The sequence below is a fragment of the Scardinius erythrophthalmus genome (genome assembly GCF_964197995.2).
Source record: "Scardinius erythrophthalmus genome assembly, chromosome: 5".
In the NCBI taxonomy this organism is placed as follows: domain Eukaryota; kingdom Metazoa; phylum Chordata; class Actinopteri; order Cypriniformes; family Leuciscidae; genus Scardinius; species Scardinius erythrophthalmus.
In genome coordinates, this window is record NC_138225.1 from 22,221,556 (window position 1) to 22,248,563 (window position 27,008).

General features: G+C 37.9%; 1 protein-coding gene across 1 annotated transcript; it reads right to left on the reverse strand.

Annotated features, from left to right (window-relative positions):
• Window positions 1-353: 353 nt before the first annotated feature.
• On the reverse strand, window positions 354-25,753 carry ncs1a (neuronal calcium sensor 1a). The gene is made up of 8 exons (XM_081366433.1): window positions 25,008-25,753; window positions 12,185-12,209; window positions 7,248-7,386; window positions 6,426-6,504; window positions 5,973-6,061; window positions 4,816-4,893; window positions 4,017-4,137; window positions 354-1,453 (listed from the first exon to the last, which is right to left on the reverse strand). Exons 1-7 carry the CDS (start codon window positions 25,069-25,071, stop codon window positions 4,039-4,041), a joined length of 573 nt encoding a protein of 190 aa, XP_081222559.1. The 5' UTR covers window positions 25,072-25,753; the 3' UTR covers window positions 354-1,453; window positions 4,017-4,038.
• Window positions 25,754-27,008: the final 1,255 nt, after the last annotated feature.

A 27,008-nucleotide genomic window follows, 5' to 3' on the forward strand; every position in this document is an offset into this window, starting at 1 on the left:
TCCATGATTAACATCTGGTTGGTTTAAACGATTATTAAACAATGCCAAGTGTTCCATTTGTGAAATGCAAGCAGTGAGGTTCTGTCTGCCAACTTGAACCTTTCCATCTCCATTTTTGGTCCTTTTAGTCTGGAATCTTTTCATACTGCATGTCTATTACAGCAGTTTTGATTGGATGGTGGAGTGAGGGATAAATTGAAGTCTTTTTGACAGAACAATAATAGAGACATTGGAGTTGAAAATGAGTTAAAGATAAACAAAGATTGTCATTTTAAAACATGACGCTGTTGTGATTATTATCTAACATGCAATATTTAGGTGAAATAACTTCCCGTAGAGCAAGATATTTTCTTAAAAATATTTATTTAAAGAGACCCCATTAACATTAGATTTCATTAACATTACTCTATAACCATAATATTTCATCTACTGCAGTGTCTGTGTGACATTACAACAAACTCATCGGTGCATTTTGTAAGTGGAGAGCAGACAGACCTTGTAACATTTCCAGGTGACCATATTAGAAAGATGAAATGTTAAGCTTTAAAAAAATACATGAGGGTTGCTCATTTCATTGTTCATTTCAACATTACCTGAAATCTAAATATAGCAACACTGTACTGACCTCCAAAAACTGTGTATGTGCATGTGTAGTACTGCTGAATGCTATATATGCTATTATACAACATAAATCTCATTCTTTCAAACAAGCTAAGCTGTCTGAAAAGAGCTTGTTTGCCTGTGTTGAATGCATCGCATGTATGCCCACACCGTCACATATGCAATACTGTAGAAAAGTTGCATTCTACATCACAAGGTGTACAGTGAGACTGCCTGTGGGTCAAGCATGGCAGTAGATACAGGTTCAATATAATACATCATGGCTGTCAGAGTTTCATAAGGACTAATGATCAGATTTTGTTTATTGTTGAAGTTTGCTGATATACATTGACAGGTCTTATAAATAAATACAAATGAAAGCATGTGATTCAATGCCAGTGCTGGCTGAAGTTCTGTGGAGCGGTGCAACTTCATCTTCGTTCTTCATGTAGTAGTGAAGGCTAGACTAAAATCCAGCTAGGTCCACCCTATCACTTATGACAAACACCACAGCAATATAAGGAATTCATTCATTGGTGTTAAGGATATTTGAGTTATACATTTAATAACACTGATGTGGACACCCTCAAAGTCACTCTCCATATGAGTGTCTCTTTTTCTTAACAAAAAGGGCACTGAACCCATCAGACCTCATAGGTTCTTTTACTGTACATCGTTCTTCCCAAATGAGTTCTGGAAGGGTTCACATTGTCTTGAGCGGCTTTTGGTCTGATCCTCTCCCAAGAGCAGCACCCACAATGCACCTTCGGGTTGGCAGGCCAAAGAGCTTGGTGATAGGTCAGCTTTCCTCCACAGTGCCAGCAGAATGATATAAATGTATTGTATTGATTATCTAGATAGGAATGAAAGACAGAAACTTTACATTTACACAGAGTGGGCAATAATTACCATTAATTTAATTAGTGCTTTCAAGTTGTTGCAATGGTCAAAGGCCTTGACGTCGTTCCATCAAAATATGAAAAAAGGCAGAGAGTCTATAAGGCTTAATATTCTACAGTACATTTTTTCCCTTTGCTAAGTATATTTGTTTCAGTTTGCACTGAAGAGTAAGAACTTTAAAGATGAGTGTCAATGTTGTTATTTTCAGCTAAAACTACATCTATTAGAAATCATTTACATCTATTAGAAATTTCAGTATTTTAAATAAAGCTGAAATAAAATAAGTATAGAATGAAAAAATTAAACTGAAAAAACAAACTAAAATTGGAAAAGTTGTCTTGGCAACTAACTGAAATATGTTGAAGTACTAAAATTATTACAACTAAAACTAAGATAAATGAATTAAAGCGGTGTATAAATATATAAAAAAAATGAAAAAGCACATGAAAATTGCTTAAACTAAAATTTTTATTAAAACTGAAAATATAAAAATAAAAGCTAATTAAAACATTAATATATACTATAGTAAAATAGAGCTGCAAACAGCAATTATCGGGGCTAAGCGCAAAGAAAATGATAAGACATGCCAACATGGCTGGGAGTGTCAGACCAACTTGCAACATTGAGCAATTAAAGACATTTAAAGATGATTTTAGGCAAAATGGCTGAAAAATCATACATACAGTAACTAATAATATTATTGAATGGTTTATCACTATCCCTTTCACTGTGACAAAATTGATGTGACGTGGTCAGAGTGAGGTGACAATGACACATACAAAGTTTGGTGTCAATATGTCAATGCATTGCAGAGATAAAGCCTGAGTAGTGGTGCCGAAGACACATGCCGAGTTTCGTAATGGTACACCAATGCATTCGTAAAGTGTAGCATTTAATATCATGATATTATATTGTAATTAAAGGCAATTTCCTTGTTTTGTTCAATTACAGTTCCACCGTTTTTGTGTGTCCTCAGAGTGAGCCCATACATGAAATTTTGTGAACATGTGTGTGAAATTTGGTGAACATATCTCATTTCGTTTAGGAGTTATAGACATTTATATGTATGAACACATATAAAATTACACACACCTGACTTTCAATGGATTTATTTACCACTTACTATCAAAATTTTGACATTTGGGCATTGGTGTATAGCAAGCGACCTATGTTTCCGAATTTCCTACGGTGGTTTCGTCTCGATCGGACTAATAGTTTCGAAGATATTCACAAAAGTTTTTTAAGCACTAAATCAGTGGTTCTCAATTCCAGTCCTCGTGACCCGCTGCTCTGCACATTTTGTATGTCTCCCTTATTTAACACACCTGAACCAGATCATCAGCTCATTAGGAGAGACTCCATGAACTGAACTGAGTGTGTCAGATAAGAGAGACATACAAAATGTGCAGAGCAACGGGTCCCGAGGACTGGAATTGAGAACCACTGCACTAAATCACAACGTTGCGCTAACCATAATGCAAAACCTAGCATGTTTGGTATCATTGGACTCGGCTAGGATTTAGGAATGTAAGGAGATGACTACCGTGAAAATAAGTCAATTACATCCAAAGTTATAAGCATAATAATATATTTTTTTACCACTAGGTGGTGCTGGTCCGAAACTTCTCAGACTCTTTCAGAGCATCGTGTCGATGACCCATACCAAGTTTTGTAACGATACATTCATGGGTTCATAAAATATAGCATTTTAGTACAAAATTCTAAATGGCCAATGGGACAATTTGATATCATTAGATTCGGCATATATCGTGTTATAAACAAAAATATAAATTTTTCATATCTCCGGACCAATAGGTGACACTGCTTGTGATGACGTACCAAGTTTGGTCTGAATACAATAAAGCGCTGCGGGGAGACACCCTTACGTCTGTTTTTGCAAGCCTTATGTAAAATTCGTTTGCGCGGTATTCGAGAACGGTTTGACAAATCATCTTGAATTCCATAACTTTTTGTCGGCATGGTCTGAAAATGATCTGGTTCAATTTGAGTGAAAATTGTAGGTTTTTCGGAAAATTCAAAATGGCTGGAAAATTTTCATGCCAGAAAATTATGTCATAATTGATGTAATTGAATTGGCTTGAGCTAGGGAATCAGAGGGGGAAAGAGTTTTGTTTTTAGCCCTTACGGTTAAAAAATTATTAGCATAAACATGAGTGCAACTTTGGGCAGTTGGTGGCGCTAGAGGATTGAGTTGGAGACTCCAAATTTGCTATGGTGACAGTTCAGACTGTCCTCTATTAGTGTGCCAAATTTCATAACTTTCCCGCAAGCGGTGCTGTGGGCTGCCATAAACTTCCAAAGCGGAAGAAGAAGAAGAAACGGAAGAAGAAGAATAAGAATGCCAACAATTTCAATAGGTGCCTATGCACTTTCAGTGCTTGGCCCCTAATAAATAATATTAAAATAACACTGTGTTCATTTATGAAATTCATTGTAGTCAGCCGGCTGGTACATTGCTGTTATAAGCATTTGGGAAAATGTGAAATGGGACTCACTGAACGCCACTTTGAGATGGGCCTACACCAGGCCATCATAAAGGGAGAGTGCCTGTACAATAGAGGGGTCCCCCTTGGAGCCCTCCTGAAACTCCTGCAGAGTCAGCATCCCATCTGCATTCTGTTGACAAAAGAAAGACAGTTAGTCTTAAGTCACATCATTGTTTTAAACCACAAATACTAGGTATTAAAAGCTTACAGTTGGTGGCAGAACATATGCAGGGAATCAGGTAGAGACATTTTTTAAATAATGTATTCAAATCTCTTTTTTCTCTCAAGAGCTCCGTGTTCTTTCAAAGGTTCTTTTATCGAAGCTTTCCAAGAGCCTCTAGAGCAGGGATCAGCAACTCCGGTCCTGGAGGGCCACTGTCCTGCAGAGTTTAGCTTCAGCCCTGATAAAAACTCACCTGCCTGTATCTATCTAGTAATCCTGAAAACACTGATTGCCTTGTTCAGGTGTGTTTAATTAGGGTTGGATCTAAACTCTGCAGGACAGTGGCCCTCCAGGACCGGAGTTGCTGATCCCTGCTCTAGAGCTTCAATTTTGCGTCTTTCATGTGGTGTGCCTTCTGTGTTTCTAGTGCCTGACAAAGGACCGCTCTCCTGACAATCACAGCAAAAATAAGCCATTGTATTGAACCTATAGCTATGAATACAATGACTGAAAATGATCATAGAGTGCAATTCACTATAAATGCAGTACATTTTCCATGTTTACTTTTTAAATAGACAACTATTTCTACAAGTAATGTTGTACATGGGAGAAATAAGGAAGTGGAAGACAATATACAGCATTAACCTTATCCATCATAGCAAAGATGCGGTCGACTCTTTTCTCTGGTGTGTTTTCCTCCTCGGGTAACTCCACTGTGTTCCCCTGCAAGACATAAACAAGATGTGAACTCCTAGGACACCTGGCCTTTCACAGCAGGATAAGAAACAACCTCAGTCAGAAACATGTTACCCATTCATCTCTTTATGTGGAAAATAATGAGAACTCTACAGTATATTTGTTTATATAGGTATATAAAAAACTTTTTGAACAAAAAAGAACACGGCAATAAATATAAGCTAACTGCATGTATTAGATCGAGCTGAAGGGGGAAAAAACAATGTAAGCGATTTCAGAAGTTAAAATATGGCGAATTATGTCAATGTCATGTTAGGTTCAATAACATTATTTTATGTATTTGATATAATGACCTATCAATGAACAAGATTTTTTTATTTACTAATGGTAATTTATGAAAATACTACTTAATAAATGTTTTAAAAGTACTGTTAATTATTAGTTCATCTGAAAAACCATATTGTTGTAGCATGTATATTCTGTTATGTTCTGTTTTGCCTGAGTTCCCAGTTATCGATAGTTTCCCTGGTTGTTAATTAGTTCCCACACCCGTTCTGTTTTACATTGATTACTCTCCCTGTGTATTTAAGCCCTCAGATCTTTCCGTTCATTTTATATATACTGTATACTGTATGTATAATATATACATGCATACATACAATGTATAAACATAAAAAAAATGTGAGGACCTCATTTCAGAACACCACTGCACCCCACTGATATATACATTGAATTGATAGAAAATTGTTTTTACCTTCAAAAAACCAAATCTACTGAAAATATCTCATCTTCATATGTCCTCATAGAAATGAATGGTAACTGTAATAACTGGGATTCGTTTTACAGCACAGGTGATTGGGCCTCTTGCCAATTGTATATGATCAGAACAGCCTGAAAACATCTTGTGATCAAAAAAGCACACAATGCTATCCTGGAAGCTAGTATTACGAAGGTAGTCATTGCAGTCTCTTTATCAATCAGATGCTCATAATCGATTTTTAGAGTTTAGGCTTTACAATAAACACCATGTTGGCCTTCCAAGAAAGCACTTTCATTTACTCAGTTGAAATAGAAAGTTACGGTTCAGTGAGAAGCATATGACTCACCACCATCTGGTAAATGGCATCTACGATGTTCAGCATCTCATCTCGGGTTATGTAGCCATCATTATCAAGATCGTAAAGTTTAAAGGCCCCTGTGATAGCAATAACAATCAAGCAGATTAAGAAAACTCTCTCTCTCTAGCTGCCCCATCTTCAAAAGAGCTGAGAACAACAGTGTAGCTTCTCATTAGTAAACTAATGTTAGACTTTTCTATTGATTATTCGACATGATCATCTTTTCATTAGACAAGATGATAAATTAAAATGGAGCGGGAGACTTGTTCAGATCTAGTAGTGCATTCAGTGTGGGTAAGAGCCTTCTTAATATAAGACACTGAAATGTTACTCAGTCTTCAGACAGTCTTCTGCAGATAAATAAACATCTCTGGTGCAGAAACAATAAAGCATTGAGGTTCTGACGACATTATGAGATTTATAAAGAAATTCTGGTCTTACATCTGAGTTTTTCATCCAGTGTCCCTCTAGATGTGACAGACAGAGCTTGAATAAACTCTGAGAACTCAATGCGTCCATCCTGTAGATACACAACAGAAAGACAGCATGGTAGCTGATAGGTGAAATGTAAAAAGGAGCCTAAAAGGTACAGCTTTGTTACAGACTCACACCTCAGATGAAAGAGACACTAAAGATGACAAACAACTGCAGAGTGACACAGCAAAAAACTGCAGTTAAATACAGAAGCAGCAGGGAAGGCTGTTACGTTACCTGTGTTCAGTACTAGCTTACAAAACGTTATACATATTGGAAATGTCATTTTGACAGTGATTCTGAAGTGTGTCTAAAGATTGTAGCACACTGAGAATATAGAAACATCTGAGAATACTCTACAGGGGCATTGTCTGTCTGTTTCTCTGTCTGTCACACTTTGTTTAATGTGTGTAATATTCTCTATAAAGCTCCCAAATGCATCACCATTTTGTTCAGACTCAGACAGCAAACTGTTCTACCACAAAAAAAAATCTGTTGAAGCTGCATTTCTGCAACTAAAATGGAAATGCATAAATGTCCCTGTTGCTGAGTAAATGAAAGTGAATGGAGTGTTTACACACTTTATTTTGCTGTTCAGTCAAACACCTCTTCAGGGAGAGATTCTGGTGGCGATATTTTTCGCCACTAGACTCAGTAAAGAAGATAACAAAATCAAAACAGTGCATATCAAAACATTTATTGTTAAACTGCAACTTTAAAAAGCCCCAGTAGGCTAATATAACAGTGCTTTTCTTTTATTAATGTTTCCTTTTTTCAGCCTTGTGTTACCTTGTTCTCGTCAAAGACGTTGAAGACAAAGGTGGCAAACTTGGTGGGGTCGCCGAAGGGAAAGAATTGCTTGTAGATCTTCTGAAAGCCAGAGGCGTCCAACTGACCACTGGGGCAGTCTTTAATAAAACCCTTATACCTGCCAAACGGACAGGAAAAATGAAACAGGATAGGAAGAGTGGGGAGGAAGGAAAAGAGAAAGAAGAAAAAAAGAGAGACTTTCATTATGCAAGGATGAACCCAAAGACAAAACACAGACATCTCCCCCCTGTGAAGATAAACCGATAGCAGTGTTACAGAGTGCTAGAAGTGTTACAGAACATGTGGTCAGGGTATTTCCAGACAAATTGAACCTCTGTCACTCTATCCTGTAATTTTCAGAAACAACACGTCAGCGCAGTTTATTTTCTGTACGCTAATTGATCCCTGAAAAATCCGAGGACTATAATTAGGGGTAATTTCCGAGCAATTTGGGGCAAAGGGTGAAACTGTTGCCCAGGATATTACAGTGCATGTCAGTCTTCAATTGCAAATTCATTTACAGGGACATCAGTTTGGATTCCGCATTTTAGGAAATATTTGATACTAATACTTAACAAGTAAAATGCAAACGCTTTTTAAAAACACGTATTCACAGAAATTGTTCTTTACATTTCATGTAAATTTACGTCATAGAACAAAATGGCCCTCACAATCATTATAAAAATCTCCGGCATATGTTGCGGTTAAAACACTTCATTAGCTAATTGTTCATTACCTCCTCAGAGCGGCTTTCAAAGAGACATTTTTCACATTATGCTAATTTATAGTAGCTTGATGACAGAATCCTGACACAACATATGTGCAGCACAATTTACAATTTAAGTAACGAGTGCTTTAAATGATAAAAACTAAATAGCTCAAGAAAATCTTTTAAATTGTGTTTCAGTTGGGGATATATGCCATCATACCACTGTTATACAGTCACATAAACGTTTCAGGCCTAATTATTATGTTCACTGAACAGCTGTCTGTAGTACTTGATTCTGATTGGTCAACTGCAGCATTGTCTGGTGAAATGTTTTTGTATAATGACCACTAAATTGCATATTTGACTGTTGCTTCTGCAACCAATCTCTTACACAATATGTCTCCCTCCACACTTTCATTCCTTTCACATGATAATAATCTAAACTCAAATCACTATTTAATGTACATTGATTTACTTGCTACCCATGAAATAAGTGGGATAATGTGCAGTTAGTCAGTCATTATCATAAAATAAATGTCTTCAGGATGAATGACAGTACATTATAACTAGGGTTTGGTATCGTTTAAATTCCGATTCAAATCTTATCGATTCCTAATTTCGATTAGCCTGGTTAAAACCAGACCCTTCTCAGTTGAAACTGAGTGTAGGGTCTGGAGAAGCTATGTAGACAAATCATTTCCAAAGGGGCGTCACCAACCGACGTAGCTCAGCTTGATTGACAGGTGATCTGACCAATCATACTTCGCCATCCGCCATTTTGTCCGACAAAGCAGTCAGGAGAGTAGATTAACATAGGAGGATTTGAACTTGGAAAACAGAGTGTACTGACGCCTTTCCATGGTTAAAACAACATTCCTTCTTATGTTTGTTCATGTTTATTTGAGGCTATAAATTAACTAGAACAGCTTTAACTGATGCTCTACAGCGATCTGTCACGGCACATTAAAGAACAACAAAACGGTATTTATTGTTTAAATTTCTTTTAAAAAATTACCAAATTTGAAAGCTGAGACTTTGTTTAATATGTTTAATATCAAACGTAACCGAAAAGTAGCCTGCTCTGTCCTGTCTGCCAGCATGTTGTCAGTCTCATAGATATCATATAAAGGCTAGATGTCTTAAGGCGGAGTCACTTCCGGCATCACTGGCGGCCATCTTACTACAGGGCTCTGTGAATTAAGGTGAGTGATCAGCATGCACACAAATCCTCTTATCTCGGTGAAATCTTGACGGATTTACAAACGGTTTGGTTTCTTACAAACGTCATTACCGTGGCTATAATTCTTTCATATGGAAGTCCATTTGTATAATTTTTCATATGTATGCAGTTTCATAGCTACATCTCTGACGTTTATAACAAACCAAACCGTTTGAAAATCGGTAGAAAATTGAGCAAGTTATGGTTATTTAAAAGTACATGCACCATGTTACGAGTGAGCGAGCACCCTGTCGTAAGATGGCCGCCGTGTGCGGACGTCGACCTCCATTGGCCAGCAGCGCGGACGAGACATCTAGCCTTTATATGATATCTATGATCAGTCTCCTCTCTGCTCCGCAATGTATTTTTCACTGCGTGAGAACTCCTTCAGCGTCGCTGCGCTGTCGTCATCATGTAAATCCCTCCCCAAACGTTTCTGATTGGTGCCGCGATTTCGGCGGCACAGAAATGACTTTGAATGGGCTCTTCTCCAGACTATCCTGGAGAGAGAATTAAAATTCGCCGGAAGTAGTCTGGGTTTTCCCAGGCTAAATTTCGATTCCAACAAGGTAAAAAAAAAAAAAAAAAAAAAAAAAAAAAAAAAAACCTGGGTATCATTCACATTTATTCTTATTGCAAACCATTTAATTGTAGCTGAAGACAATGAACAAAAATCACACAAGGAACTTTTGCCTATATGGTTTAGGCAACTAGCCTAATATAAATTTCAAGCATTATTAAAGACAAGTAAATACCCAGTAATTAAAAAAAAAGAATAACAAATAAACAGTGTTTTAAGATTTTCAGGTACAGAAACAATTGTAAAATAACACTGTAATTTATAAATTAAATATACATTACAAGTATATATATTTACAAAAGTTATTCAGTCAAGAAGAGTTAGTTGATTTTCTCTGTTTTTTGTTGTTTGATTAGCGTTATAGAGACGGCAGCAGGAATATTAGGTTGCTGTCACTTTAAGAGCTGCACGGATCCAATGTACTGACTGTTACACATGCGTTTTCTTTGTCAACTGTTTTACGTTCTGTTCACACGAGAATATTTTGACATATTTTGTGTGTATTTGTCCATTCAAGTGCAAAAAGATGCGGAAGAGAACTCAGTATCGCGCACTATACAGTTTGAGAGGGGGCTTTCTGTGCGCACGTTTTGGACAAGTCTTCTTGCGCTTGAATGGTATAAAATCACTTTTTCTGTGTTCAAGTATCTGATTCCAGATTTGGCATCCATTTTCAATTCCCAAACCTAATTAACTTACATTTTTCCTGAATATTCCTCCCTAGATTCAAATATCTACTTTTAATTTAATCGGAAAGACACAAAATCAACAATGCAGCTATAATCCACAAAACTCTCCATGTGACAGTAACTCCTAGTTTTGATTATCAAAAGCACAATTCAGCCACTTTGCTTAAGAAACTGTAAAAAGTTTAACTTTAATCTGCTGTACAGTACATGTATTGCTAAACAAGGGAACAGAAAAATTGTGTGTCTGAAATTGTCTTTGTAAGGCTTCATCTAACTGATCCTCTGAGGACCTAATACAGATAGCTCAAAGGCAAGTCTACTTCTGGTATCAACAACCATACTTCTGGTGATGCGCACCTTGAGCTGCGTGTGTGTGCATGTGCATGTGTTTGTGTGCATGTCTAGGCTTGCTGCTTTGCGATCTGAACAGCACTAGACTGAGCTCCAAGGCGCTCCGCTTTCAACACAAGACCATAGTGCCTGTCTTTAACAGAGCTGTCCCCAGTGAAATGCCAGTGTATAAAGTACAGTGCAGTACATCATCTGTGAGTATAAGAATCAGACAAGAAGTAAAGGTAGGTTGTCTATTGGCTTGCTCTAACAGACAAACACATAAAAATACAAAGCTTTTTGAACAGTCACAGAAGATTGGCCCACCTTTGTAAATGTCATCAAAACTATTTTCCAATACTCTACGTACCGTTGACTGCCTTTATATGGATTGTTAGTCTCACTTTTTTGTTCCACGATTTTAGTTCTCTTTTCTTGCTCTTTCACTCTCTCTCTTCATCCTTCTCTCTTTCCCTACTGGGCACCCTGCCTAGAGTCAACCGTTTCCCATCTGCCATGAGAGGCACAGAGCAGCCATATGGATGTTGGCATGTGAAGTTAAGAATTTATGGGGAATTTGTGCTCTGAAAAGGCACTGAATATCTACAATGATGTGGTACTTGACAACATCCCCTTCCTTGGTGGCAGACATTTTCAAGATGAGCCAGTCAGCGTAGTAAAGAGAGGTACAGATATTGTTTGCTGTCAGAAAGTGCCCCATGGGTCATTGATGTGTGCCGTTTATTTTCCCCAATCTATTAACATTTTGTCAAAATTACACTTGCAATTCATATATGGCAAATTAGGTATGAATAAGGTCAATAAGTCTTATAAGATAAAGGACCTTTTAATGACCAGGCATGTGGTGCAAATCCCCCAAAACAATGACATCTATGAATAAATAATTAATACATACAAATAAATTAATTAATCAATCATTAATACATGGAAAGCTTAAAATACTTATTATACTTATAAATATACTTATAAAAATACCTACATTGTATTTACATAAAAAAAAAATCCATTTCTTTATCATGGACACTTATTTGTCATTGAACCCCATAACATGAAAAATAAGCAGTCTGTCCAAAGAAACCACAACACATGAATTCATATTAATCTACTAAAGCAGATGCTCTCTACAGTATTTTGTGCCCATGTCAGAACTATGCACTCAGTATAGATGAGAAAACAATACCGCACTGCACTATTAGTAGTAATGGAGGAGGATGGAAAGTTACATTCTTTTAACATTTGGATAATAACATCTTTGTTGAGATTTGAAATGATTGATTGATTTCCTGTTTATCTCTCAGCTGAACTCATGATGAGGACAGGTGCGAGAGAGGAATGTTTACAGAAAGAGGACATAAAGAGCACACTTACCACTGCTGAACTTCCTTCTCCGTGACTGCAAAAACAAGACAGAGTACAGAAGACAGTAAGATTTTGTTCAAACTACAGAAACTAGATGAAAGTGTGTGAAAACTTTCCATGCTAGTCTAGACTGGTTTGTGCTGGGTAATGCTGGTTTGGTGCTGGTCTAGGTGATGGACCAATGTAACTACTAAGGGTTGAATGGAGAATTAAATTTGAAATGAGGTAAGTAACAGAATGCTGAATTAGAATCAGAATTTAAGTTGAATTTAAGGAAGTTGGAAAAAAAATACTTTAGATTAAATAAATGTGTAGAACTGTGATGAGTGTATTTTTTTAACAAGAAAAAGAACGTTTGTCAAGACAAACTTTGAATGGTTTGGCAAATCCTAATTTTGAAAGTTTGAAAAAAAAAAGGTGTGAAGCCTTTAATAATTCATAAATAACTCCCGGAGTGAATTATTTAACCAGCATTTATTGGCATGGGCCATGGGGCATGGAATTATACAAGCTTGATTCTGGCAGACGAGATCTGCAACGCTGCTGCTGCTGAGAAAATACAAGAATTTGTTCAGCTTAGTTAAAATAACATAGGACATGCTGCTGAAAGAATATAATAAAAAAAAAACGTAGCAGATCTCTACAGGTGGTGCTGGGGAAGATGAGGGTTTAAACAGAAGTTTTCATAATCGCACAGCAGGGCGATTGCAGGCTATGGTGCAAAATATATAGTTACGTGGCTCAAAAAGTACATGTGGTTGGCTAATGCCACAGCTTTAAAAGAACCAACCAGCACTTGGTTAGAGTTTCATGACTGAACTATGTATATACTAATGTTCAAAAGTTTGGGGTATGCATGATTTTTTAAATGTTTTTGAGCATTTATTTGATCAAAAATACAGTAAAAATAGTAGTATTGAGAAATATTATTACAATTTAAAATAACTTTCCTATCTAAATATATTTTATTCCTGTGATAGCAATGCAGATTTGGTGTTTAAGAAACATATCTTATCATTATCAATGTAAAAAAAAAAAAAAAATGCTGTGCAGCTTAACATTTTTATGAAACCAGTCATACTCTTTTTTTTTTGGATTCTTTAATAAATAGAAAGTTCAAAGAACAGCATTTGAAATAGAAATCATTTGTAATGTAAATGTATTAAATGTCACTTTAATGCATCCTTGCTGAAAAAAAGTATTCATTTCTTTAAACAAACAGACAGATCATGGAATGAGTGAATTATTGGCATTGCATTTCTAGTAGATAACATATTGCTGCGGAGTAGCTGAATGGAGACAGGGAAACGTGGAGACCTGACAGGAGAGCTGCTATATCTGTCTCTCACAGCTTAGAGGCAGACTGCCATGCCAACACAACTAACATCAGGCCTGTCACTACACTGTCACTACATTTGACAGCCCCAGAGCCATCGCACAGAGAGCTTTTTCACAAAGATGGATTCGTCATGCATATGCATAAGCAGACATACACTTCAAGATCCACTGCTACAGTAGGTGGACCAATAAATGAAATGTAAAATATAGTTATACAATATAATTTATTCGTTTAGCACTTTTATCAGGTGAATTTAGAGGCCGTTTAAACATTGTTGCATTCCATCTGAACTTTTTTGTACACACGCGTTAGACCAGACATTTGCATCTCGCTGTATCTAAAGCAACTTGCGTAATAAGCACATAGTTCTTATGTTTAAAACTTTGAACAACGTGCCTCGAGATGCCCCAGTAAGATGATACACTAGAGGATGATGCAACACTTTAGCATTTACTGACCTAATATAATATCAATATGTCATTGGCTCAGATGGTCATTGCAGTTTGTGATAGTTTACTGTTTACATCTTAATACTCTTGAGTACTGTGTGCAACTGTCTACACACACACACACACACACACACACACACACACCTCATTGTCTGGGGCAGGAGTGTAGTCATTACCAAGATTAGTGATGTGCATCAATGTGGAGTGAAAGGTTGAGATGGGGAAAAAAAGAAATGGGGAAATAAATAAATTGTATGAAGATATTTAAGATTGGATCAGCATTTCTTTGATTATGGATGAGGAGAAAGAGAATTGTTGAAAAAAGTGGAGGAGTGAGAGCACTAGCTGAAATATTATAATAAATGTATAAAGGAATGAAATATTTACATTACTAAAGGATAAATGTAACCAGTGGGTATGACAAAAAGATGTCTGAACAGGGAGAGGAGAGGGCAGAGGGCACTTGGTAACACAGGTGTGTCTCATCAGCGCTCATGACCCAACATGACTCCATCCAATACATCCAATGCATCTGCTACAACAAAGAACAACAGAGAGAGAGAGAGAGAGAGAGAGAGAGAGAGAGAGAGAGAGAGAGAGAGAGAGAGAGAAAACAGAAGAAAAAAACATCCTTCTCCATCAAAAATGTAATTAATAAGATACTCAATATAAGATACTCTGCAACCTCACAAACCATAATAACCCAGCCCATAACAAACGACAAAACATCTCATCTAAACTGCCCGTCACGCTGAAGGGCAATTCTACTCATTCTACAATGCCTCTCCCCCTCACTGTCAGCTATCATGGGCCATGGCAGCAAATTAAGACCAGTAAAGAGCAAGACAAGAGTAAAAGACAGAGACAGGCAAAGAATAATGAACAATCCGGTGCCTTGGGAGCCAATGCACTGTCAGAGCCATTTATAGGTCTCATATGTCAACTCAAATGATTGCAAGACACACCAGCATAAGGTACTGACTCGGAGGTGTTTTTTTGTTCATATATACCTTGAGAGGAGCCATAAACGAAATAAATTTTCAAAACACGAGTCCCAATTCTGAACATAAACTGTATAATTCTGCTAACATGGACTATTATGGACGGTAAAGCAGCATGCATCTTTTTGGTTTTGCTTATTGATATTTCCTTTTCATTAATACCGTTTAAAAATTTGGGGTCAAAGAAATTAATTATTTTATTCAGCAAGGATGCGTTTTATTTGTTCAAAAGTGACAGTAGAGACTTTTATAACTATTTCAAATAAATGTTTTTTTTTTTTCTTTAGTAATGGCTGCTAAAAATATAGCGGAGGATTTTCTTTTTCCGGGTGGATCATCAAGACTATTGGTCCTCCTAAGTGTCAATCATTCTGGTGATATGTTTACGTAAGGCCGTCGTACGTGCTCATGCACACGATTCACACGATGGCGTGAGCTCAAAACACAGGTTGGGCTTCCCACTGATGCCTCAGTCGCGAAGTTTCTACTTGACAGGTAAAGTTTGGCATGCTATTTGGAGAAATCCATTTAAAATCACTGCTAGTAAAAGTTAATGTAAGCTATGATTAGCTCGTGCATGCTCTCTCGTGCACACGTTTAATAGGCGTTCCCTCTCGGGAGCAGGTAGAGTGTTGCGCATGTGCATTTTTTCAAAAAGTGGAGAGGGCGGTTCTTTTCTAAAATTCGGGAAAATCCTCCGCTATACCTTTAAGCTTTGCCAACACATCAACGCTTTTTAAAATTACATTTTAAAAAGGTAACACTTTATTTTAAGGTGGCTCAGTTACACGTTACTACATAGGCCTATACTTAAAATAGTAATAACAGTAAATTATGCATAGTTACAAGTAACTAACCCTAACCAAACCCTAACTCTGTAACATGTACATGTAGTTAATTAGTATTACTCAGTACTTACATATGTAAGTAATGTGCAAAGTGTAACTTTTAAAACATTGAAATGGAAAACAGTTATTTTAAATTGTAATAATATTTCACAATATTACTGTTTTTACTGTATTTTTATCAAATAAATGCAGCCTTGGTGAGCATAAGAGACTTCTTTCAAAAACAACAGAAAATCTACTGTAACTCTACAGCCAGAATACCACTGGATTCAATCAGTTCATTTATTTTCATAATTTGTTGCTCCCATCTGCTCTTAGTAAATGGTTCTTTTGTTGTAAAATCATTTTTGTTATACATATTTTGTTACATTATTTTGTTATAAGAATCAAGAGATTGTGAGTATGTTTACCAATTACCACAGCCTTCGCCCAATGCAGTTTAGTTTAGGTCTCCTTTTGGTGGTAGTCAGGATCTCAAACCCATTAAATTTGGAGTGGCACAGTTACATATAGTCACGCTGGCTGTTACATCTGCAACATCCTCCTTATTAGTTGAGGCTCAAGGCTGAGAAATCTTCACTAATTTCCTCTTTAAATTCCTACCTTCTCACTTCTGACATACAGCCCCAGATACACCATAAAGCAAATGAATGAATGACTTTTTAAAATTAGCAGAAACACAAAACAACAACAATTCAGTCCTAACATGGTCGTCATGGGCATTTTTTCCACTCTCCAATGCCATGGAAGTTCTTAGAAGATGACTGCTCCACCTGCAGAAAATGCCCAACCTTTGCTACAGCTTTCAAACTACAAGCCCACCAAAGAGACCCAATCAGTACCAGGTCAAAGTAAAACAGGCCAACAAAATCCCAAGCTGCAAAAGATCATTACCTTCAAAACAGACTGCCATAAAACAACAGCAGCATTCCTCTCCTCGCTGCAGCACCAACAAGAACTATGACACCGGTTCCTAACATAAGAGTGCACAAGGAATAAGGGGTTAAGGCTGCCTGTGTGGGCCACATTCTGTGAAGCAGACTAGGTAAATCTCCCTCCACATAACGCCTGCTGTATTGCCTCTCCTGGGCCACCCACTGTTATAGTTGATTAAGCCTATTTGTGGACATAAACTCAATGTGAAGGCAGGGAAGGAGACTGACCGGCATCACCACTGCTGGGTTATCCTGTCTGTCTCTTTCTGGATCTTCAGATGCCTTCTCTTGACGCACAAATATACACATGTACACAATGTACAGAGGACACAGCATGGGGCAATGAAGGAATCATCTGACATATGTGTGCCTCTAAAAGGCAAGGTTCACATCAACACAAATGTTTGGCATGAAAATTTGGTCACATTTTTGCACTTGATTCGTCTGTTCAGGTCAATGTGTAAAAAAACAGAAGATTGGCTGAATGCAAATGTACTCCCTGACAATAGGTGGAGCTTATCCACCTTATTTTTTAGGTAGGCATGGGAGCAGCCATTTGTAATTTTAATGTGTCTGGATTCCAGTGTCATTCGCTTCCAGTTATTTTTAGCTGTACAGAACAACTTGTTATGCTGCTTGATATTGCAAACTTTAATGTATTGTCTTGATTATACTGCATTTTCTTTGATAATATTCTTCTCATTATTTCGCTAAAGCGGCTAATAAATCGGAAGTCTCGCACATTCACAGAAAACACCTTACTTCCACATTGAAAAATAGATAGAAAAGCAGAAATACCCTGGTTACTCCTCCAATACACCAATTGCTGTGCAACTTTCATTTTTGACACCCGATTTTCAAGGAAGTCAAAAAGTATTTACATGTTTTCAAACAGCAGTTCAGATTACTGTATTCTCTATGGTGTTCATTAAACAAGACCAAATAAAAGAGTACAGAGACTGTTGGATATTTGTCTGGATATTTCCTCTTCTATCACTGTCACTTAGTACAATATAAGTCATATTTTTATGTAACAGCAGCAGCTCTGGCATGTAATAAAAGCAGAAATCTTATTGGTTGGTCAGTTTTCTTCACCGAACGATGGAAAAGCGACATACCGACAGCTTGCCAACAGGATTACCTTTCCAAGTAAAATGTTTATTGCACTGAATTTTCACACTAAATAGCCTATTTGTCTTATTGTGAAAAGGCCTTAATGCTAAAAACATAATGGGACAATGTGCAGCCTATCTGTGAAAAGTACTCTGAATCAGTGGCTCACAGAAGTCAATTTATGTAGTCCAATGGAAACAATGCTTGATCATTTGCAGAGCAGGTGGAAATAATCTGGAGTCTAGCAAGGAGGGTAAATCTATCATCCCATTTCTTATCCTTATCATCCTATTTACTTATCGCTCCGGAAGATGTACTAGCACTCTTTAAAATGGAACAATGGATTCAGCTCATTGTCATGGTGACTGTAGAAAATGAACTACAGAATGAAAAAAAGAATGTGTGTGAATTAATGACACACACAAACAATCAGAGTAAAACATTATGATATTACACAGAGCTTGCGGATGTGTTAAGCGAAACAGGCAGCTGTCGGTCCGCTAATAGATAAGTGAATCAATCAAGAGAACCCAAAGGTTACATTTCTGGATGAGAGAAGCTGAACATAGCTGATGTGAAACCAGTGGTAAAGACACAAAGATTGAGAGGTGAGTGGAATAGACAGTGTAGACACTATAGGCAAAGAGAACAAGAAGAGACAAGCTGCAACCAGGCTGAAAGAGAAAAGACGAGAGAGGACTGCAGTGGAGAAAAACTGAAAAACAATGTGAGAAGAGAAGGAGAGAGAGAAGAGAGAGGATACAAGACTAATGGTTGATTATAGCTTGCTTGTTGGTTTTTGTGCATGTACATGAAGCTGTTACTGCAAAGCAAATATTGAAATGCTTCATGCACTCTTAATACTCAGATAACTGGTATTCTGTCATGACAACTCTTTGAGAGATTGGCATGATAATAGGCATGGATATGGCAATGTTAATGTATTTAGTCTTGGCGGAAAAGATCTGCTGCGCTGCTGCTGCTGCTGCTGCTGCTGCAAAGCAAGTACAGAAACTTGCTACTGCCAATACATTCACAGACATTGCTGTGAGCATTTAAGACATGCTGCTGCTGCACATGCAACACACACTCACCTAAAGGATTATTAGGAACACCTGTTCAATTTCTCATTAACACTAGAACGGCCATGGCGGTCATTTTGACTGTTTTGAATTTTATATCTGCAATAACTTTGTTGAAAAAATAAATACAATCCTGCTGGCACCTGACTTTTCCTAAAAGTGTCTGTATTTTCATTTAAAATGTGTTTCATATAAATTACACATAAGGCAAAAAAAAACAAATGAACATATTTACCTATTTCGGCCATAGGCGGTCATATTGACCGCACTGAATTTCGCGGTATTATTATAGGCTATACTAATATACACAACAATAAAATGTGGTAAAAAATACACTAAACATATTCAACAACAAGTCATTTAAATGTAATGATATTCAGAACAGAACAAGAATGAAAAAAAAACAAGCCAAAATGAAATAGGCTACTTTATAAGCGAAAGTGAAAGTAAGCGGCGTTGGGCTCACGTAACTCTCTAATTAGAATCAAAATGTTTCAAAATTTGCGATGTATTTGAATGCTAAACTATTCTTTATTATAGGCTTTGTACTTCACTCATGTTCCAGTATCGACGGAAAAAAACATCCTCTTCACACGCGCAAAATGGTACGAATTGTAGGCTACTGACAAACAGAGCAGTGGAATTTTTATATGTTAGGTTGACTATTTTATTATTATATTTTATTATAGCTATAATGAACAGGCTGCAATGTCAAGATTGCAATGCTGGAATATGGTGTGCGTGTCGGCGGTCGCGGGCGCGATCGAACAGAAACATGAAAACATAGGCTATACGCCGTCATTTTGTTCAGGACATCTACGGATATTATTTATTTATAAATGTATAATTAAACTTGTTTAAATGTACAGTTTGGTGTTGTTTTGTTTTTAAAAGACATCCTAATACAATAAATGCATTAATCTCTCAATTGGGTATTTATCATTAAAGATATAGCCTAGTTTGGAATCTAGCGGTCAAAATGACCGCTTGCGGCAGTTCTAGTAGTTATGGAATTCTGGCACTTCTAGTGTTAATGCAATTATCTAATCAACCAATCACATGGCAGTTGCTTCAATGCATTTAGGGGTGTGGTCCTGGTCAAGACAATCTCCTGAACTCCAAACTGAATGTCAGAATGGGAAAGAAAGGTGATTTAAGCAATTTTGAGCGTGGCATGGTTGTTGGTGCCAGACGGGCCGGTCTGAGTATTTCACAATCTGCTCAGTTACTGGGATTTTCACGCACAACCATTTCTAGGGTTTACAAAGAATGGTGTGAAAAGGGAAAAAACATCCAGTATGCGGCAGTCCTGTGGGCGAAAATGCCTTGTTGATGCTAGAGGTCAGAGGAGAATGGGCCGACTGATTCAAGCTGATAGAAGAGCAACTTTGACTGAAATAACCACTCGTTACAACCGAGGTATGCAGCAAAGCATTTGTGAAGCCACAACACGCACAACCTTGAGGCAGATGGGCTACAACAGCAGAAGACCCCACCGGGTACCACTCATCTCCACTACAAATAGGAAAAAGAGGCTACAATTTGCACAAGCTCACCAAAATTGGACAGTTGAAGACTGGAAAAATGTTGCCTGGTCTGATGAGTCTCGATTTCTGTTGAGACATTCAGATGGTAGAGTCAGAATTTGGCGTAAACAGAATGAGAACATGGATCCATCATGCCTTGTTACCACTGTGCAGGCTGGTGGTGGTGGTGTAATGGTGTGGGGGATGTTTTCTTGGCACACTTTAGGCCCCTTAGTGCCAATTGGGCATCGTTTAAATGCCACGGCCTACCTGAGCATTGTTTCTGACCATGTCCATGCCTTTATGACCACCATGTACCCATCCTCTGATGGCTACTTCCAGCAGGATAATGCACCATGTCACAAAGCTCGAATCATTTCAAATTGGTTTCTTGAACATGACAATGAGTTCACTGTACTAAAATGGCCCCCACAGTCACCAGATCTCAACCCAATAGAGCATCTTTGGGATGTGGTGGAACGGGAGCTTCGTAAGACATGAGAAAAATGCACAGTTGCACAGGTTAATAGGAAAAATAGACAATACACGCTGCTGAGTGAGAAAACCAGCTACTGCTTAGGCAGATATGCATATGTTCATATGAACATAGACAAAGGGCCCTATTTTAACGATCTGAAACGCAAGTGTCAAAGCGCAAAGCGCAAGTAACTTTGTGGGCGGGTCTTGGCGCTGTTGATATTTTCCCGGCGGGATAAATGACTCTTGCGCCAGGCGCAAATCTAAAATGGGTTGGTCTGAAGTAGCTTCATTATTCATAGGTGTGGTTTGGGCGTAACGTGAAATAAACCAATCAGAGCGTCATCTCACATTCCCTTTAAGAGCAGACGCGCTTTGTTCTAAAGCGGATTCCTATTATAACGGCGGATTTGCCAGGAGCGGTTCACAACCAAGGAGAGCAACGCTCTCGTCAGGGTCAGGGACGTTGGGGATGGAGAAACCCACCCAAATTAACTTCGGTTAAAAAGGCGTATGATAATTTGGGTAAATGTGTAAGCTAGATGTATGCTTTTATAATAAATTGTCTCTATCTATCTATCTATCTATCTATCTATCTATCTATCTATCTATCTATCTATCTATCTATCTATCTATCTATCTATCTATCGTTCTATCTATCGTAATAATGTATGATTTGCAAAAATGAAAATTGCTGCTTCTGTGTAGATGAGAGAATCAAAGTGTATGCGCGTTGTGCACACGCTACATTGATTATGGCCAAGCATGCGCCCTTAAAATAGCATATGAATAACATGCGCAACGCGCCACTGACTTTAAACTATTTTTTCCTGGTTAGTGGCGCAATTGTTTTCTAAACCTGCAAAATAGCATGAAGGAACGTTTGCGCCAGAACACGCCTCCTTTTTTGCGCTGAACCGCCCAGGGAGCGCAAGTTCATTCCCTAGTTTAGCGACGTGCTTCTGTGGAGGGAAAAGCGCGCTTTGCGGGGGTGCAAAATAGGAATGATACATGCGTCGGTGTACAAAGTCAATTGCGCTGGGTGCAAGATAGGGCCCAAAGTCACAATGTAGCAAGTCATGACAGCTCTTTTCTTTTGTGTGTTGTGACATAAATGCAAGTGAACAGATTATCTAAAAAGAAAAATGAAGGGCAGGGACTTGGTTCTACCCATCAGTTTTTGATTAGATGAAGGCAGATCTAAATGCAAGCTTGCAGTCGATTTTGAGAAAGGGCGAGATAAAGTAAATGACTGGAGAAGTCCAACATACATCAGAGAACAGAGAATTCTGCCGATTCACCGTAAAAATCGAGTCATGACAAAAAAAAAAAAAAACATATGTATGGATGAATCCTTAACAATAACATCAATAACATGCATTTAGATCCAATTCCATTTCATACTGAGTTTAAACTCTTTTACTTTAAAAACATTTTATTGCATATTCCTGGGATTACTCATTGGAAGCAAATCATCAGAGCACTTTTTTTTCTTTCTTTTTTTTTCTTTTTTTACAGAACCTAATTGTTTTCTCCTTGTTATCTTTAAACAAAATGTAAAAAATTACAACTTTTCTTTTCTGCTTGACATGACTTAGGAAATGCTGGCTACACAGATAGCCAAATGGCATTTAACAGCCACCTTTTACCATCTAATCAATTCCAAAATCAAGTCCCACCCTATATCCTGTTGTATTAATATATGCGTCATCTTAGATTAAGGAAGGAAAATAAGATGTAGACATCAATTCACATTGAGTTGACTTTGATTATAGGTCATCCTGTGCAGCGGCTCATTATAAAAGTCTGGCAGAGGCACAGAGGGAGAGCTGCCCATGAACACTGGAAAACTGGAAAAAAGACCACAAAGAGAAGTGTAACTCCAACCCAGATCTTCCTCAGCACACTTTGAATTGCGTGATGTGATATTTGGGTGACATTCATAAAATCAAAGTCTTTAAAACATTCATACAAAATTTCGCAAACAGTGACCACACTAGCCCACAGAACAGAAAGCTTTCTCACTGAAAGCCTGTTAGATTTGTGCACTGCTCCCACACTGATCTAACCCTGCAGCGAAGGAGCAGGAAATGATTTCTTGATAGCCCTGCTTTACCCCCCGTTGCGCACAAAACCAACCTCTGAAGATGCTCATTAAACATGGTTCACTACCGCTGGGAATGTACTTAAATTCCATAAAAGTTAACCAAGATAGGCTACCAGTACCAAGTGGATCTTTGACAATTTCCTAGGAAACTAAAAATGTTATACGGTAGGCCTAGAGAGTCATTCATTTCTTTAGCACCACTGTTTCATACTAACTGCTAATAATGACATAACAGGTATTGCCGTATTAAGAGGGAAAATAGGTTTGTTACAAATAATAACATGCATAATTTATCAACTTAGGTTCAACTTAGATACTTCCCTCCAAAGTGAAAATTTTGTCATAATTTACTCGCCCTAAATCTGTATGATTTTCTTTCTTCTGCTGAACACAAAAGAAGATATTTTGTTTGTAGCCAAATTAACTGACTTTATTGACCAAATACTACCATTCTATTGACCAAAAGACAAAAATCTCAAAATCTATTTTATGTTCCACAGAAGATAATATGGAATGACATGTGAGTAAATGATGATAACATTTTCATTTTTGAGTGAACAATCCCTTTAAGCCAAGTAAATTAAGAACAAATATGTATATGGGGATACTATAGGGAATCTATTTGAATAAATTATAATATACATAATAAAATATATATCGATCTACTACACTTTCCAGTAACAATGCAAAGCATGCAGCTATGAAATTTGTATCGAGCCAGGAGGTCAGTCTGTGACATTTAGATTCTCTACTGGTCAAATGTCTTTGCGCTATGGGAATTCACCAGACTTGGTGAACTTTTTAGATAAAAATCCATCAAGCTTCATTGACTTCCATTCATAAACATTTAAGTTCAAGGCTGAATGGTTGAACTTAAAGATTAAAACCATCAAAGCTAAAGGTTTGCAAGAAAGTGGAATAGATGGTATATTTTGACATCTGAAATGTATTATTTGTGGCAAACAAAAAACACGTGACCTAGCGCGCGACAAAATATCCTGTTCACTCAGTAGTGTGACGAGACTAAACAAAACCTCTTCACATGTGCTTGTGTTTCCGCTCTTCTCTGTTCGTATGTGTATGAATGCAAATTAACTGAACACAAGGTCTAGTGTAACTGTGGCTTTACACTAAAACAAAACAAAAACAGTTTTTGGTAATCCAGTCATGTAGAATTAGCCTATTATGTCATAATTGCCATCGCTGTTATACCTTCCCCTCTAAAATTTGCTTCACCTATTTCACACTATGATTAATATGCAGCATTAGTGAGGTCTAAAAGCCTCATCTCATTTCAGTAATCTAAATCAAGTCAAAGCCAGCTGATGTGATAATGACAATGCTAATATGTTTTCTCCACCTCAGGAAAGGATTGTTGCAATGCAATTATTAGTTAGCCCAACACCTTATTGACTCGACGTGAGAGTTGCTGCCAGCTGTTCATGTAGGCACCTTATCTTCTCACAACAGAGATGCAAGCCAGTCAAAACATGCTTAATGATTATATGATTAGTGACAGAGGAAAATCAATGACCCCAGTGATGAAATGATGATCCCGTTCGATTTGTAGAGACATGAACATAATAGCTCATAAGCAGGCAGGTAGGACATACATGCACACAACACACACACACACACACACACACACACACACACACACACACACACACACACACACACACACACACACACACACACACACATCAATAGTGCAGTATCAGAATACAGCTTAGTTATATTAAGCTTATACTTCAGCCCAAATGCAACTTCATCAGATCCACCAATACCTAGGCTATATTTTGACAGATGGTTTCAAAGTAAATTCAAAAACAGGGTAGTTTCCACTTAAAATTAGAGATGGAAAAAAAGCAGAGTAAAAAGTAGAAATAACATGCAATTAACCAGCACAAAATGGCACTAGACCATGAAAGAAAGGACTAAATAGCAGTACTCACAGTAGGTCTTTCTGCACAGCTCTTCCACTACCTCAGGCTTTAGTTTACTGTTGGATTTGCCCATCTCTCCAGCTGGTCACAACGGTTTATCCCCACTCCCTAATTCACTCCCCCCAATCCCACCTTCCACTTACATTTAAAGAGAGAAAGAAAGAAGAAGGAGAGAGAGAGAGAGAGAGAGAGAGAGAGAGAGAGAGAGAGAGAGAGAGAGAGAGAGAGAGAGAGAGAGAGAGAGAGAGAGAGAGAGAAAGAAAGAGGGGGGAGCAAAAGGAGAGCTAAAGTCCTTTTGAATCGTGCCTTTCCTCCAGACCGCAGCAGTGTAGAAAAGAAGAGGAGGAAGGACAAGTAATTGAGAGGAGCAAATTACACAGAAGCTGTGTGACTACAGCATGCAATGCCTAGAGTTGTCTCTCCTCACTCGGAGAGAATGAAAGAGAGAGAGAAACAGAGAGGGCTTTAATCTGTCAACCGGCGTCCCTCCCTTTCCTCCAGTCCTCCTGCCAGTGTCTGCGGTTTCCTCGAGCCCCGGAGAGGCACTCTTCAGTTGGGTGATCGCTGCTGTCTGGCTCGGTCCACCTGGAAGAGGAATCGATTCACTAACTGAGTCAGACATGCAGACGCATTTGTTGGCTCTCTCTCTGTGTGTGTGTGTGTGTGTGTGTGTGTGTGTGGGAGGGTGCGGGCGTGTGTTGTCACCACGCTGTGTGTGTTGATGCTGTTGTCCTTGACAACAGAAGCCACTCCCCTAGTGCTCTCGGTCCTACTTTTTTTTTTTCATATTTAGTTTCTTAAAGTCCCCATGAAATCAAAATTGACCCTATTTACTTTGTTAGCGCATATTACTAGTCTTGTGGTGAACAATTAATCCGTGCAAGAAAATATTTAAAAAAAAAATTTTTTACCATGGTAATCTTTAATCAAAATCTGAAAATGCCCCTCCCCTCTGCATTGGAGGACCTTCTCTGATGACGTAGGTTTGAGGAATTGGTTTGGGCAACGCGTAACCACTCCCCTCAAACCGTTAGTCTGCTATGAGCAGAGATGGAGAGGAGGAGCGCTAGAGTAAAACCCTGCCCTCTGTTCAATATTCCTTTTCACTGGGAAATACGTCATAACACTGGAGAAAAGTCGTTTGCAACTTCCGGTTCACGGGGACTTTAAAAGGCCCTTACTAAAATCTAAAACTTTAGATTTGATAATTTATTTGATATTATTATTTAATATAAAAAAGCAGACATATTTTAGAAAATATATACTCAACAAATATAATTTTTTTTATTTTTATCATACATTTACCCAAAATTGTAAAAATCCGCTTAAGTAGGTAATCCTGTTCAGAAATTTTTTTTTATACTGGGTGAAATGGTCCTTCCATTCTGATAGTAGTCAATACATTATGTGTTCAGAAAAAGGAATGAAAAAAATCTGACCTCTGTAGCAGCTGTAGGACAGTAAAAACTCTGACCAATCACTGCCATTCTGTGCGAATGTAAAGAACCAATCAGATGCCTTCATGTCTCGTGCCTGAGCACCACTGCGTGCACTCATCACATGTCACCGTTCCCGGAAATATTCAGCTCACTACACCGAGTAAGCTTGAGTTTGCGGCACAATGGCTGAGAAAATGCAGCAAAAAGTACCAATGCCAGCTTTGCTACTTTGCTAAACTACTTCCTTGGACCCTGCCCGCACTCTTGAACGACCTCCTCTGCTTCGCCCTCGACCCCGGAGTGGACCTGTCCTCGAACAGACGATGCGGTACTTGTCACCGGAGTGTAACGTTAGTCCTCATCAGAGTCAACAATGTTTTCATCATGGAAACTCTTACATGCAAAACACCGTATATGTTATGACTCTTACACGAAATTCACCTTCATCACAGTTTAACTGATGGTAATGGAAATACGTGTATCAATGCAACCTAGCTTTGCCTTATAAATATAGCTTGTTACCTATAGCCTAAATATAGCTCGTTACCGAATCAAACAAAATATATTTTCA